Below are 15,847 nucleotides of genomic sequence, written 5' to 3'. Positions count from 1 at the left end.
CCTGCTGGCATTCCAGTAAAGAGCTGGGAACAGAGGTCATTCACTGGACTTGCAGTTTGAAAGAGAAGGGATTTTTCCTAGCAGAGGTGAGGTATGTGGGATTGAAACTTGTTCCTCCTTGGAGATCTGACTGACCCTAGCATCAAGAAGTGCCCTCTGGATCCATACTTTTCTCCCCCTCTGAGGCACCTTGAAATTAGCTGGGTCCCATACCCACCTCAGAATTAGCAGGTTTCCCCTGGTTTTGTGTGTGTGTGTGTGTCGTGCGTTATTTTCCCTACAATCTGTACGTTCTCTTTTATTCCGATCTGATGGTCGTATAGAGCAAGTAAATGTTAAACATTTGCAAATGTCCTATTCATCCCTTCTCTGTTACAAATACCAACAAAGCCATCTGATGGCATCTCTTTTCTAAGCTACCCGTAGCTGCGGTCTGATCTCTAAACCTAACTCGGCGACTTAAGTCTCTCTCCCCTTCTAACAGGTGTGGTGTTTATGGCAGGCAACGTTTATGCTGTCGGGGGATTTAACGGCTCTCTCAGAGTGCGAACTGTAGACGTGTATGATGGCGTGAAGGATCAGTGGACGTCAATTGCCAGCATGCAGGAACGACGAAGCACTTTGGGGGCAGCTGTGCTGAATGAACTCCTGTATGCTGTGGGCGGATTTGATGGAAGCACTGGTATGTTACTGCACAAAAGCCAGGCAGCCAAATGAAATGGATATTGTACTAGTTCTGTGTTCTCCAGGTCCCTCACAGGGAATGCAGAGCTCTGCTGTCATTGAATGGCAAATTCCCTCGCAGTAGAAAACGGCAGCTAGTTCCGACCAGTTCTCCACACCTACGTTTCTAGCATTGTGTTTTGACGTCTTGTGCTTATTATTTTTTTCCTCTAGAAAGTAAGAATTTATTCAACAAGAATCTGACGCTTTAAAAGGAAATGTTTTCATAGCAAACATCTTTGGTTTTTGTAGGGATCTTGCTATTATTGCAAGGCAAGTGATTCACTGACATTCACTTTTTTTAAGTGACCATCCACAGGAGCAGCAAAAATCCTGATTTGCTAGTAGATCTGGTTATTGAAGATGGGATTGGGAACGATGGAGATATTTTAAAGTGCTTGTTTCAGAGGCAGCTCACTGTTGGAAAGTATCGGTATTCTTGTCGGGGTCTTTTTTTGCCATGAAATAATAGTTACATTCGCTTTGCAGTTGTGCTTGAATGGCTCAAACTAGAGCTGAGCAAATAGTTCATTTCTAAAAACTCTGCCTCTTTCTTGAATGCCTTAATTGTTCTGAAATTCTGCCCACCGTGATCTCTGCAAACATTTCTTGAGCTGTAGTTTGCAGGTGAGCTGTTCAATGCAATTATTTTATACTGAAATTTTCAACTGTGTTTGTTAATTTGGTTTTGCCAGAGGTCATATGGTTTTGTTTTCTTTCCTGAATGGGTTAGATTAAAACTTCTCTCTTAGAATCAGTTTTCTGGTGTAAATACTCATGATTAGCTTTCTGTAACTATTCTCTAGTATACACTAACAATTTCCTTTTTAGGCAAATGTTCTTTCCAGTAAATGGTTCGCTTAGAACATACATGGAAAGTGATCACAAAATGCAGCACAAATGCAGTCAGAGCAGCCTTATTTAAGAATTTGAATGAACATTAATACAAAAACGTTCTGAAGTATTTGGCCAGCTCTAGTTCAAACCCCCAGATTGACCATAGTTTCATACTGTTTTAAATGGAGATGGGTGAACCGGTTTGGATTAAACAAAAGCCTTCTCTGAACTTGTGTCAAGGTGAAATACTTGCTTGTCACTTCTCCCACACCCTTCCTTGTCCTTCTGTTTTGCACACTTCAGTGCTTCCAGGTTCTGCCCAGGACTGGAAGGGAAAGTGCTGAAGTTACTGCAGGAGACTGCTTTTGCTGTATTTCCAGCTGTATTTCTGAGACCCACGCGCTTCAGAAAGTTCAGATAAGCATCCAGATTTTGGGTGTTTATGCAAAACTAACTCTGCCCTTCCCAAAGGGCTTGTCTACACAGGCGAGTTTTACCAGTTATACTGGCATAGTTACTGTAATATAGTTATATTGGTGGAACTCCCCATGTGGACACTTATTCTGGAATTAGAGAGGCTTTTTAAACCCTTGCCAAAGTAACAAAAGCCAAACCAAAACAAAGCTCTCTTGTATCGGAATAAGAATGCCCACCTGGCTGTTATCCCAGTGTAAGCATAATGGTTTCAGTTCACACCTTAGCTTGTGCTGGTATAACTTTGCAATGTAGACAAGCTCCCAGTTACCTTTACAAGCTTGTGATGAGCAAACCACAGAGGGCTTAAAGGGGCAGTTTTAAAATCTTTGCATTGGACTGATTTTAATGCTGCTTGAAAGGACATTTGCTGTTGGACTATCCCAGCTGAAGAGCTTGGTGTCTAGGCCCCAGATCCAGTCTCTTATTCCAGCACATTAGCAGTGGCAGCAGCCCTGGGACAGGGAGTCATCTGGTAAGGCTCAATAGCAATCTTCCTGGCTGCAGAAGGAGCAGCACTGATGGGCCAGTACCAACCTGCTTTTCCTTGCCTAGCAGGAAAATGGCCACGCAACTGCCATGGGGGCGGGAAGGGAATTAAGAACCATGGGAAACTTCAGTCCAGGTCACAGGGGAGATGCGTCTCCTAAGGGGGAGAACAGTACAATGCTAATCTTTTTAATTAGAAAACCTATGTATCCCCTTTTTAACTAGGTCTGGCATCAGTAGAGGCCTATAGCTATAAAACCAATGAGTGGTTTTTTGTGGCTCCCATGAACACAAGAAGAAGCAGTGTTGGAGTTGGAGTTGTGGAGGGTAAGAATAATAGCAGCCATTTCAGTCACTTGAATACTACTATTTAAAACGAAAACACAAGTGTTTAAAGTCTGAGTTCCTGCAGCAAAGGGGGCAGGAGCTGTTCTCCAAACAATCCCTGAGGTAACCTGCTGCCAGATGAGCACAGGAACAAGCCAGGCCAGTTTCTAAAAGCTGCATTCTAGATGTTTGTTCGTTGGGAAAGATTTTTTTTTTTTAGTGTGACTAAATTGCTGCAGCTTTGAATAGTCTCTCTGTTGTGTGGGAAAATTGTATGTTTTGCCATCCATGCTACATGGCACGGGATCTTGATACTGATGCTCGGCCCAACTGCAGCTGGCCACCTCTCCTGCTTTGCGTGGGGCATTCTTAGTTTTTTGGTGGGACAATAACGTCGTCTGAGACACTTCTGGTCAGTGAAAGAAGGCACCGTGAGGGTGTTTCTGTTGTGGTCATCAGCAAGCATCGTGATAGACAATGGCAATCGCAAGAAGAAGACATTTAAAAATCTGCCCTCCAGAATGAAGGCTGAAGCTCAGTTAAAATCCTGAAACCGTAGTTGGTGGGCGCACTGCCAACAAAATCTTAAGATTCTGCAGTTTGCATCAGACTAACGTGTTGCATTGCCCATCCTGTGTTGTGTGTAAATGGGGAATTTACAGTCACAAATGTCAGTACCATGCCAGCTCAGGGATGGGGCAGGGAAGGATAAGGGGCAGTTGCATTTGTTGAAACAGCCATCAGCATGAACATGTAAGTATGAAAGTCCTGAGATCTGGTGCCAAGTGGGTTGATTTCATTTTACCTTGCTTAGAATCCAGGGGAACAATCACAAGAAGTGAGGTTCTTACCCACGAAAGCTTATGCTCCCAATACTTCTGTTAGTCTTAAAGGTGCCACAGGACCCTCTGTTGCTACTTTAGAATATGAATTTCTTTCCATTCTGTGGAACTTCGTGGCAATGTTTTTATTATGTAGCCCTAATTGCAGTGGGTTGTAGCTGTCTCCCATTAGTACAGTGTGTAGCGATTGGTTGGTGGAGTTAGCCCCAGTATGTTACAAACTCCAGTTCCTGGGATCGCAAATGGGCTGGTTTGGCCAGTAAACGGGAAGGGATTGGAATTTTTTTTTTTTAAATGGGAGGCGGAGGAGGAGAGGAACCGAAGTCAGTTTCTCTTTAAGTAGTGATAGAGCAGCTAAAATCTGCTTAGCTGCTTGTGGAGTTTAATAATAATTTCCTTAATTATTGGCATATTCATATGCTTATGATGTGCTTAGTAAACACTGATACTTATGAAAAGCCAAAGTGGGTCATACTCAGTTCAAGTGCTTAACAGAGATTTAAGAAATACTATGATAACTTTTCTTTTAAACAAGGCAAAACAAATGCATGTGTAGACCCTCTGGAGCAAAAATAGCCAAGTGTCTTGGAGTTGAACAGTTTTTAAATCAGCAGGAGCTAATAACAAATTTGATATAGGGCTTAAGCCACTGTCCAGAGTTAAACAATACCCCCAGAGTTCTAGCAACAGAAACTGAATATGATGAAAATTGACCCGGTTATTGCCCACAGTTATTGACAATAACTAATAGTTGTTGCAGACCAACAAATGTTACCTTGGTAGAGCATAGTCAGCACCAAAATATTTCCTGCTTTGATGTGTTAACCTAAAACACCAGCTGGGTTGACGTAACTGCACAAATAAGTGTATGAAATGTCTAAAGAGACCGTAACAATTACCCATGCACGTATGGAAGTGTAAGAAACTGATCTTGCCAGGGAAGTGTGATGGGACTGACTTTGACTTAAGCCAGTCTTCACCAGTAGGAAGAAAGGCAGCGTGTCCTCCAGGACCTGAGTGTAGACAGGCTTATTAGCGTTCATATTAGGCGAGGTTCAGACTGGTGCATGGGCCCCCACTACACTTCAGTTGTGCTTAATTTGAGACTCAATTGGTACAAAGGGCTTTTCAGGGGCCCTCTGTTATGGGTGAGCTCAATACCCTGTACTGTTGAGATTAAAACAAAGAGGAGAATTAAATGCTTTACATGGCAAATTGGAGAAAGGTGGCAAGGCTTATGGGAGGGTGTTTAAAGTGAAATTAGACAGTATCTATTTATTGAGATGTATAATACACTAACCAAAAGGGCATGCTCTTGGCACCTGTGGCACACTCTTAAAAAATACCCATAAATCCCCGGACTCCAGCAGTTACCCACTGATGATACTACCCAGGAGCAGCATTGAGAAAGATGTAATAATTCCCACTAACAAAGTCACTACCAGAGTCACCCTCTGGAAGGACACAGGTTTCCAGTGTTTCTTAGTATGAAACAGGATAGAAGGAACAAAAGACTGGTGCTGGTTCTGATTCTTGTGAACCTCTCCCTTGTATGAGTCAGCAGTTACTCATGTGCATGGTCACATAGTCAGTGGTGCTGTATGTAAGGGTTTGTGGTCAGGACCCTGCTGTGAGAAGGCAAATAGCCTGCATCCTCTTAGAGTTGTAAAGCCATTAGGGAAAGAAGATGGACAAGACCAGACTGATTTGTAAAAACGGACAGCAGGAGGGTCACAGAGCAAAGGGGTGAGCGACCCATTTAGGTCCAGGTTGTACCTCACAGAATGTAAGTACTGTAATCCTGTTCACCTCAGGAGGGTTTGGGGCAAAAACTGAGGGTAGAGTTTAATTATTATTTTGTTGACAATGCTGCTCCGGGATGCAGCCTCGCTAGATGCCGGTCACTTTTTTTCCCCCATTCGTTTGTTGGGGGTTCCAATCGTACACATGGCCCCGGCATGCACCGTCAGCACAACATGATGCTATACGCTCAGTCCAAGGGAGCAGACAACCTTGAGCTGCAGTTACAACATCAGCTCACTTTCGACTGGCGAGGATTCTTCAAAATAGGGATTTAGTGTTTCTTAACCATAGCCTATTGCAGTAGAGTAGGTTATTCTGTGTTTATCGCTTTCATGGCATCTTAAATATTGCACTGTTTTCAATGTTTGAGGTGAATGTAATTTAACTCCTATGTAAGACCACTGTGAGGTAAATATTAGCTACATTTTACGAAAGCAGAGAAATTGGAATGTTGTTCCCAAGGCAACATAATTGGCCAAATTCATGGTTGAGATAGTGTCCTAAATAGGTGACACTTCCACATAGTTCTGCCCCCTTTACGGTGCATGTTACACTAACTTAGTCTCCCTCTGAATCAGTTAGATTCATGCCCACTTACTAATATGTAGCTTGCAGTATATTGCCTTTACGCATCACCTCTGCATTTGGCTAAGTGAATATAAGGGAGTATACATCAGCATAATGTATGTAACAGACAGAAAATCTAGCAACTGAATGGGAGGACATAAGGATGTGTAAGGTTAAAGCAGGTGAAAACCTGCTTTAAATGGACACCACCTCCCTGGGTTCCTGGGTGTATCAGCTGCAGCAGTTTAAGAGTCCCTTACACATCATAAAGTGGGTGTTAGTAGGTCTGAGGGTCTGATTGTGTTTTCACACTACCTCTGAATCTGGTGCAGTGAATCACTTGGTAGAACTGGATTAGAACTCCGGCCTTCTGGGATCCCATCCTCCTGCATTTCCCTGTGGAGACAGTGTTAGTGTTAGCCACTTAAAAATGGGCACATCAATTGTAAATATGCTCTACCTTGTGTATTAGAGTGCCCCCCCCCACACACACACCCAAAAAGAGAGAGACCTATCCAATGGCACCCCAATCTCAATTGGTTCTTTAGGCACTACAGTAGTCTACAAATGATTGATGATAATGTACCCTGTTATTATCAGCAGATACTGAATGCACCCATTTCTTTCTGATTAGTCTGTGCCGTGTTTGTTTCTTGCAGGTAAGCTGTATGCTGTGGGGGGTTATGATGGAGCATCACGTCAGTGCCTTAGTACCGTAGAACAGTATAATCCGGCTACAAATGAATGGACCTACGTTGCTGATATGAGCACTCGGCGCAGCGGTGCAGGTATCGATTCTGAGACACTTTTAAATAAATCAATCAATCTGTTTCCCGCTTCTCGGAAGCATTTAATTCACATACATCCAGCTTTTATTCCCGGTCACTGCATGGTGAGGAAGTCAAGAAGGTGCGTTCTTGGGCTGCTAGTTCTGACTGAGAAATGGCATCACGTCTTTTGTCTCTGAGTAGCTTCCATATCAAACTTGCCTTGTCCGTATGGTAAAAAGACTGTTTTTCTAATTGCCAGCCCTGCAAACTCACGCTGGGACCAGAAAGCCAGGCTCTGACTACACCGTCACTTGCACCTTCCACCACTTCATTTCTTGTCCTGTGGGCTTCCTCTTGATTTCCATAGGTCACTGTATAGTAGGTGTTTCATAGATCAAAATTCACCTGCAGCGAGTGACCTAAAAACCAAGTTAAAGCAATTTATTTCAGCTTAACGAGCGCTCCATCTCGACCCAGTTTTTAGTGAGTGGACAGGCCAGAGGATTGTAGAAGACAGGGAACAAGGAATTTGTTTCCATTCTTGACTGCTACTGAACTTCTCAGTGCCTTTTCCTAGTCTGTTGGCATGGGGATAATAATGCTGAGCCACAGTGCGTAAGTAATTTGTATCCCTGGATGAAAGATGCTATAGAAGTTTTATCATTATGGTGTAACACGTGCAGTGGAAACTCACTTTTGCTGAATGTGAACATAGTGAAATTATGTTTAATAAGGTGCAGTTCCCACCCTGCTCCTAGCACTGGAAATACATTCTGACTAGGGCCCAAAGTCAACCCTTTCCTAGGGGCTTGCCTTTATTACTAGCTGAAATAATAACCGTGCATAAGCCTCAGTAAGAATTTTCTCCTTGACTGGTTGTAGCACTCTTCTCTGCAGGACCTCTCTCTGCCCACCTGGTCTGACATCAGGGGGAGTCAGCAAAAGAGCTTTACATCTCTATGCAGGGCCATTGAACCTGCCCCACCCTGTCTTACAGGGAAATAGAATGAATATCCCACATTTTCAGTCCATGGCAATGTGCAGTTGACGTTCCTTGTTTATAGCAATTCTGGTTATAATGAATCTCTGCTTTTGGTGAAGTTTCCTTATTAAACTGACTGTGCTGGGAGTCCTGCTTTACACGTACTTCTAAAACGAAACACAGAGGAAGGAATACAGTCTCTAATGTTCTGAACATGCTCTCGATTTCCTGCCGAATACTGTTGTTCATTTTCTTTTCCTCAACTGGATATGAGGTGCAGCAAATTACGGCAGTTACCAAAACAGGCAGTGAATTTTCCTCTTCTCAGGGGAAAATGCCAGTAATGGAATTCACTACTTAGAGCAATAAAAAGTGACTATCAGTATAACACTACTCCAATAAATAAAACCACATTCAGTGCCTCCAGCATCATTGGCTCAATGCTGCCATCTAGTGTTCTTTAGGAAACAAGTACTCCTGTATACCGGATAGTTGCAGTTTAATTTTGATTGCTAGTTGCAGGCCCTGTACAGACTAAAAAAATACATGTATTCTGGCAGCGCATCAGCAGGCCTCTTTCTGTGTACTAGGTCAACAGTAAAGAATCCCATTCATTCCTGAAAGGGATGTCCTCTCTCTGGATCTGACATACCCTGCATTGATGCAGATGGAAGCCTAAAACTGCTGGATGGGACATTTCTAACTTTATTAGATTAGGAGAGGAAAAATAATTTAACCAGCTTCTTTAACATTTGGTTGCACTTAATATTTAAAAAAATGATTCGGAAAGTGTTGCAATTCCAGTGTGAATATTTCCAAGTGTAACACGTGTTTTCTCATTAGTTACGATTCTGCCCATTTCCCACTGTCTCCCAATAATCACAGTATCAGAACACACACACTGGGTCAAATCCAGAGTTACTCCACTGAACCTGGAATTTGGCCTAATATTGCTGATAGGTTTGTTTCTCTGGCGAGCAAAAGTTAAATACAGTATGTAATAGAGAGTTGCCATGGGCTAGGGTAGTTTTGTTTGGCTGCTGACATCCGTCTGTGTTACTTTCTTCTGACTCAGCTGGAGGTGGTCCAAACCATCCCAGGTGTGTAGTAGGGATTGGGGCATACCTGTGAATGAGGCCCGCTTGGCTAAAACGGAGGTCAGATAGGATAGAAATGATGTTGGTAGGTCAGGGACAGCACAGCTACCACCTCTGTAGAGGTGGTTGTCTCTGCCTTTTGTTACTCACGTTCAGTCTGGTTAATTTCTCTCCTGCTGTTCGCTTTTTTCCATCAGTTACTGCAGCACATCCTAAATCTAATGCAATGGCCAGTGTAGTCCCATTGACATCTATGGGATATGGGTCAGGCACCTAACTGAGCAAGTTGTTGGGGTGCAATACAAGAACACAATAAAAACCAGCGGGCCCCTTGTTTAAGGTAAAGGTGGGGGCTGCAGCTTAGTTCCGTTGGAAACTGCCGCTGGCGGAGGTACACGTTACAGCCGTGTTCTAGGATCTGAACTTGCTGCTGATTGGATTAAGATGGTGATGTTTTGCTTTGTAATACCATGGGACCTGCTTGCCTAAAACCGCTCCTCTCCCCATGTCGCTGTACTACAGTTGCTAATCACTAGAGGCACTTGAGCAGGGGCCTGCTTGGCTTAAAAGAGAGGGTTTGGCTAGCAGGGAGTTCCCTGGGGGGCATTTGACTTTAGAACTCCTTCCCTTGCCCCAAACAACCTGAATGTGTTGACCTCTAGGGCATGGGGGGTGGGCCAAGATGGGGGGGTGGAGCCTCTGGTTAGTGCATTTTGGATCCGTCTTTGTTTTATTAACATTCTGGCTGGTTCATTTTGACTGGTCTTGACACTGCTGCTGAGAGTAAGTTGCTGGATGTGCTAATTCACATGGATTGTCAAAGGCACCTAAACCAGTGGCTCCCGGCCTCTGTCTGTGGCCACTGGTACAGTGCCTATAGCTGGCTGATCACATGAGGCCGGCTCACCTGCTTCCCTTACAGGGTCAAGGCCTGAGGGCCTGCCAACACAGTGGCGGACAAGGAGGAGCAAGCTTAGTTGTCTCTCTTCAGGGCAGCTGCAGCTACGTTAAGGTTAAAAGAGGAGCCATGGGCTAGACTGGAGCCACCAAATCACCAGCCAGGGCAGAGGCGGTGCTAGCCCATTGGGAATATTTTGGGGCGCCCCCTACACAACACACTGGCTCTGGTTCGGGGGAGAAGAGAATGTAGCATCCAGGCAGTATGCACAGGAGGAAGAGGGAGAGAAGAGGTTTCAGTAGCTGGGGCATCATGACCAGAAGAAGAGGGAGAAGGGAACCAAGTGCAAGAAGGTCGGTGCAAAGGATATGGAGACGAGCAGACAAAGAAGCTGCGGGAACAGAACAGCTGGGGGAGAGGGGAAGAAATGAAGAGCAAAAAATAGACCATGTGATTAACCTGTATTTCAAAAATGCACGAGGGGGAGAGCTAAATATGCAGTAAATACCTTCCCACCGTGACTGCTCGTATACAGAACTGTTGTAGCTGCAGTCATGCTGTTCCACAATCAGGAATGGGAAGGGAGGTGTCCACCCTCTCGCGCTCTTTCTCAAGGGGTGGTCCGCAGTATGGACATGACTAACCCAGCACACTAGGCAGGCCTATTAAGTTCGCGGTGCTAAGGATGTGAAATGTCTGTCCTGTCCGGGTCTGGCTAATTCTGTTCTCTGCTTGGCAGGTGTCGGTGTTCTCAGTGGACAGCTATATGCTACTGGAGGGCACGATGGTCCCTTGGTGAGGAAGAGTGTGGAGGTTTATGATCCAGGAACAAATACCTGGAAACAAGTTGCAGATATGAACATGTGTAGAAGAAATGCAGGTAACCACTGTTTGTGTTCTGTCTGTATCTTCATTTGTTTCTTCAGTCATGAGAGTGTATTTAATGGTACTGTGTGCACACGGTTAAAATGCAAGATTTTGGATGTACAGGCTCCTGTAATGAAGAAAAGATGGAGCGTGAGGGGTGTAGTAGGATATAGTATCTAGAGTTTAACAGTGTGTCCGTTTTATTCGTAGGTGTGTGTGCTGTGAATGGGCTACTCTATGTGGTTGGAGGAGATGATGGTTCTTGCAATTTGGCCTCTGTAGAGTATTATAATCCTGTCACTGATAAATGGACGTTACTGCCAACGAATATGAGCACTGGAAGAAGTTATGCAGGTAAATAGTCAAGGGAAGAGGTGGGAACAGAACTCGGGACATGCCAGCTCCCAAATATGTGCCCAGCTGCCCCTATTAGATCAAGGAGTGTCTATTCCTTAACCTGAGGACTGTGCCTCCTGGCCACTTGGTCTTTTCATTTGATGCCCCACAGGGCTTCCATTGGAGAGGATCTCTTCACAGAATTGGGGACGCCAACTTGCTTTGCACGCTCTGGCTGCTGGTCTTGGGCTTTGCAGCATGGGCTTGTTGCAGCACAACCCAGCAGTTGCGCCAAAGCTTATGTGAGGTCTGTTTGTCCGTTCTCTCAACAGGTGTGGCTGTGATTCATAAACCATTGTGACACCTACTCCAGCTAATGCAAGGAGCAGCAGTGAAGTGAATCTCCGTGGGTGTTCTCGAGGAGATGCCGGACACCTGATTTAATCCAACTCACTGCTGTTGAACTCCTAGCGTGGCAAGTGCTGCATTAAGAACGTCCCCTTCCATGGATAGTGCAGCAATGTGCCAATCCTAAGGTGTTGCTTGTTGTCCTTGGTGCAATCGATTCTCTCTGAACAGCCGGTTTCCTGGGGTAAACATTGTGCTTAAACGGATACCGGAGAGACTGAATTTCGTGTGTGAAACAAAACGCTACTGTAGGGCATGTGAGTAAAAACCAATATACTGAATGTCTTCACTACTGATACTTTGTACACACCTTGAGTTAAGCTATTTACTCACTGCTCCTGGAACTTACTACTGACAGTGGAATCTTCTAACCACCAATCATCAGAAATATACTGGACCAGGGTGCTGGCTTGTGTTTGACTCTGTCTCAGTCACATGTATATATGTCACTGGACAACTGTATGTATCCCTAGCACACTTGTGATATGATTGGAGATGTACATTGGATGATTGTTTTGCTAGTCACATAGCTGCTTTTATATACAGGATAGGATGTGCTGGGCAGTGGCTTGCCCAGAGAAAGGTGAATACCCCACCACCCAAAGGTTGTTAATCCCACAGGAACATGCTGCTCTGGAGGGGCTTATTGCTCCCATAAAACATGTACTGTTCGAACTAAAAATCAAGGAAGAAAGTCATACCTCTGTGTCCTGCATTTCAAGGCCATTTCGGAACAGAGCATTTAAACATAAGGGTGTGTCTTACTGAGTCATTGACACGTCTCACCTGTATCCAGCCAAATAATCCTCCCCTCACCCAAGAAGTGATTAAAGACCAAGATAAAATGCCTACAGTGTCTTAACGGTTCCAGAAGAGGGAAATCGTATTCTTCAGTGTCATTGTTCTCGTTTTTAAAGTGTTCTGTGTTAAATACTTTCTTCTATCCATACCAAGTAGTTAGCAGGAGCCTTTATAAGATCCTTCGAAAAAGGGATTTTAAACAGTGAAAGCTGGGCTCTGCTGTGACTTTTAATAATCTCACTTGTACCAAAGTCCTGCTAGTTTGTTTTCCCTTTGAAAGGATGGAGTCAGCTTGCAAATCGTATGTGTGACACTTCTGGGTATCTGCTGTAGTTAAAAGTAACACCAAAGGGTCCTGAAAGTTGTTTGGGGGTCAGAGGGGAGGGGGGAGAGAACAAAAGGTTTCCTCTGAGTTTTCCCCCCCAATCTCACATAACTTTGTGCATTTTACAGGACTTTTGGTAGAGTCAGTTTCGCTGTTTTCCCTTATAGAGCCAGTCAGAGCTTTCCTATACAGGGAAATAGACCTGCAGAATTACAGCAGTATTATTATTCTGGCATAGCTATAATGGTATAGCTCCCAAAGTAGACTCAGGGCTTTTCTTCACTACCCGCCCGGATCGGCGAGTAGAAATCGATCTCTCAGGGATTGATTTATCGTGTCTCGTCGGGATGCGATAATCGATCCCCGAATTGACGCGCGTACTCCACCAGCCCAGGTAAGAGTAAGCGCCGTCGACGGGGGAGCCGCGGCGGTCGTTTTGCCGCCGTCCTCACAGCAGGGTAAGTCGGATCAGATGCGTCGAATTCAGCTACGCTATTCCCGTAGCTGAATTTGCGTAACTGAAATCGATCCCCCCCCATAGTGTAGACGTAGCCTCAGAGACTTGAAGGTCAGAAGGGACCATCATGATCATCTAGTCTGGCCTCCTGCACATTGCAGGCCACAGGACCTTATCCACCCACAGACTGTATTCCAGAATAAAAGTGACTTTTTCTAAGTGTAGCTTATATTTCTTCAGAGGTAGACAAGCCTTCAATATCTCCTTGCTCAAAAAGCTTTCAGTATCTTCCTTGCTCTTAGAAACATCAACATGGGAGTAGAAAAACCCTTTAAAATGGTTTTTAAAGAATATAAAAATAAGTCATGATGTGCTGATTTTAAAGGGAGATTGATCAGGAAGTGGAATATTTTAAAATGCAGGGCTCGTCTACATGGAGACTTAGTGCATGGCAAACTGGGGTATAAATCTACACTGCATTAGTTTGCCATGCGCTAACTGGCTGTGACATCAAAGTGCACTAAGGAACTTCTAGTGCATGGGAGCAGGGTCCACGTGCCCAGCAGGCTAGTGCACTGTAGATTTACACCCTGTCTTGTTGTGCACTAAGTCTCCATGTAGACGAGCCCAAGTAGACTTTAAAAATGCAAGTTGACAGTGTCCCTTTAACCTGGATGCCTGTGGCTCAGCCCCATTGACTTCAGTGGGAGCACTGCGTAGGCATATGAGCGGTGCATTTGATCCTCTCTAGGGGAAGTTCAGTAGCATCCACTCATTCTGTGTTGTAAAGCTAAAAGTGAACTGTCCACTGGCATGACGACATTGATATTCGAGAGACAAGGTGGGTGAGGTAATACCATTTATTGGACCAACTTCTGTTGGTGAGAGAGACAAGCTTTTGAGCCTCGCAGAGCTCTTCAGCCCTGGGAAAGGTACTCGGAGTGTCGGAGCTATACGCAAGGTGGAACAGATTGTTTAGCATCAGTAGTTAGCACATCTTCCCAATGACTACAACTACACTGCATACAATATTGATATTGGCAGCTGGGGGGTTGTGGGTCGGGTGAGGGGGGTTCTGGAAATAAGTCAAGAAAGCAGAGCATCCCATAAACCCTCCTTCACCCCTCACTCCACGCTCTACAATCCGTATATCTGAACAAAATCAGTGAAATTAGTAAAAATCATGGTTCTGCCAGCTGATGCTTTACTATTATGTGTTGGCTCCATAACTTGCTCGCCAGGAGTCTGATGTAAAAGCCGTTGAAATTGATTGGAGTCTTTCCATGGACTTCAGCGGGCTTTGGCACAGGCCCTAAGACGCATCCTCACCCCTGACACATGAGATCCTGTCACACGTGACGGAACCATCAGCATTCAGCCCTAAATAGCTACTCGCCAGCCGTTACACTTCAGCTCTGGGTAGTCTGTCCAATACTACATAAGATGAAGTAATTCTTAAATTAACTCCATAGCCCATGGCAGTCCGTTTTTGAGTCGTTCGAGAACATCTCACCTGGGGTTATAATGCACAAGATGAAAGGTTGAGCCTCTTTCACTATGGAAGAGGTGCACTCCTCTTTTGGGACAGTGGGTTTTGGTGTCTTACTGCTATTCTAAAATGGCATTTACACATACACGTGGCCTAAGGAAAACCACTAGCCCCAGGTGCATACTGGACATGGCTAGGACCCTGCTGGTTGGTCAGGGATCACTAATTGTGTGTTCGTCTCCAAAGCTATTTCTTATCCATAGGAAATGATGCTTCTTTCCTTCCTTCTCTAACGTTGCAGCATTATGCAAGTCAAGTGACCTCGTTTTTCAGCTATGCAATATTAACGTCTGTAACACGTGACAAGCCACTTGTAAGATCCCCTAAAAATGCTTTTGAAGTTGTCTTACTGGATGTGTGGTCTAATGTTTGTATTAATTCTGAGCACCTGAGCCAGATCGTTTCAAATATTGCCTTTTTTAGGACTGAAAATGTAGCTTTAGAGCTAACAAATTTTAATGTAAATATTTTTATAAGATAATTTTTAAGAATTTTTGGATTACTTTTTATTGTCCTTGATGATATGTTCCATTCTGTATCGAATTCTTACACTCTAATGCAGTTCTCGCCAGCTGTGGTGTGGGTGTGAATTTGAACATTTTCTGCACAAGAAATTTCAGCGTTGTAACTAAGGTGGGATAAATTCTCTTTGCTCTCGTGTTAATTCTAACACATTAAATGGATACTGTTCAACATGATGAATTTAAAATGATTTCATTACCTCAATTGCTACGAACAACATTGTAGATTATTAGATTTTTTTTTTTTTAAAAAGAATTTTAAACGTCTAATTCAACTTTCTCCTTTTCTGCTGTGGGTTTAATCTTTGCTGTTCACTCAGCGCAGACAAGGAAACCAGGCTGACTCTAGTCAGTTTCATTTTCAGTCTGTCCCCTATGAACAGAATGCTGCAGTTGGTTGGGTTGTAATGTAGGGAGATGTGTTGGAGCCCAAACCTAATTATGAAAGCAAATCTGATAACTGCAGGAGGTTTTGCAAGGCCCTTTTTATTTCTTTCCAAGCTGAGCGCTGATCCCTTTGCAGGGTCAGGGCCTTAGGCCTGGTCTACACCTAAAACTTAGGTCGACCTAGCTGTGTTGCTCAGGGGTGTGAAAAATTCATACCCCTGAGAAATGTAGTTAAGCCATCCTAACCCCTGATGTGGACACTGCTAGGTCAGTGGAAGAATTCTTCTGTCAGCCTAGCTACTGCCTCTCAAGGGGGTGGATTTACTACAGTGACGGAAAGCTTGTAGCTGTGCCACTGTAATGCTTGTAGTTTAGACGTACCCTTGG

At 44.2% G+C, this 15,847-nt stretch overlaps 1 protein-coding gene across 1 annotated transcript in view; it reads left to right on the top strand.

Moving 5' to 3' along the window:
• Positions 1 to 11,373, top strand: part of KLHL3 (kelch like family member 3) — a 52,474-nt gene extending 41,101 nt beyond the window's left edge. Inside the window, exons 9-14 of the mRNA XM_065409416.1 lie at positions 485 to 682; positions 2,749 to 2,850; positions 6,722 to 6,850; positions 10,549 to 10,689; positions 10,887 to 11,030; positions 11,345 to 11,373. Coding sequence (XP_065265488.1) covers positions 485 to 682; positions 2,749 to 2,850; positions 6,722 to 6,850; positions 10,549 to 10,689; positions 10,887 to 11,030; positions 11,345 to 11,373 — 743 coding nt within the window. The remainder of the gene's footprint in view (positions 1 to 484; positions 683 to 2,748; positions 2,851 to 6,721; positions 6,851 to 10,548; positions 10,690 to 10,886; positions 11,031 to 11,344) is intronic.
• The last annotated feature ends 4,474 nt before the right edge of the window (positions 11,374 to 15,847 follow it).

The sequence above is a fragment of the Emys orbicularis genome, chromosome 8, assembly GCF_028017835.1.
Source record: "Emys orbicularis isolate rEmyOrb1 chromosome 8, rEmyOrb1.hap1, whole genome shotgun sequence".
In the NCBI taxonomy this organism is placed as follows: domain Eukaryota; kingdom Metazoa; phylum Chordata; order Testudines; family Emydidae; genus Emys; species Emys orbicularis.
This window is presented reverse-complemented; position numbering and strand designations above follow the sequence as displayed.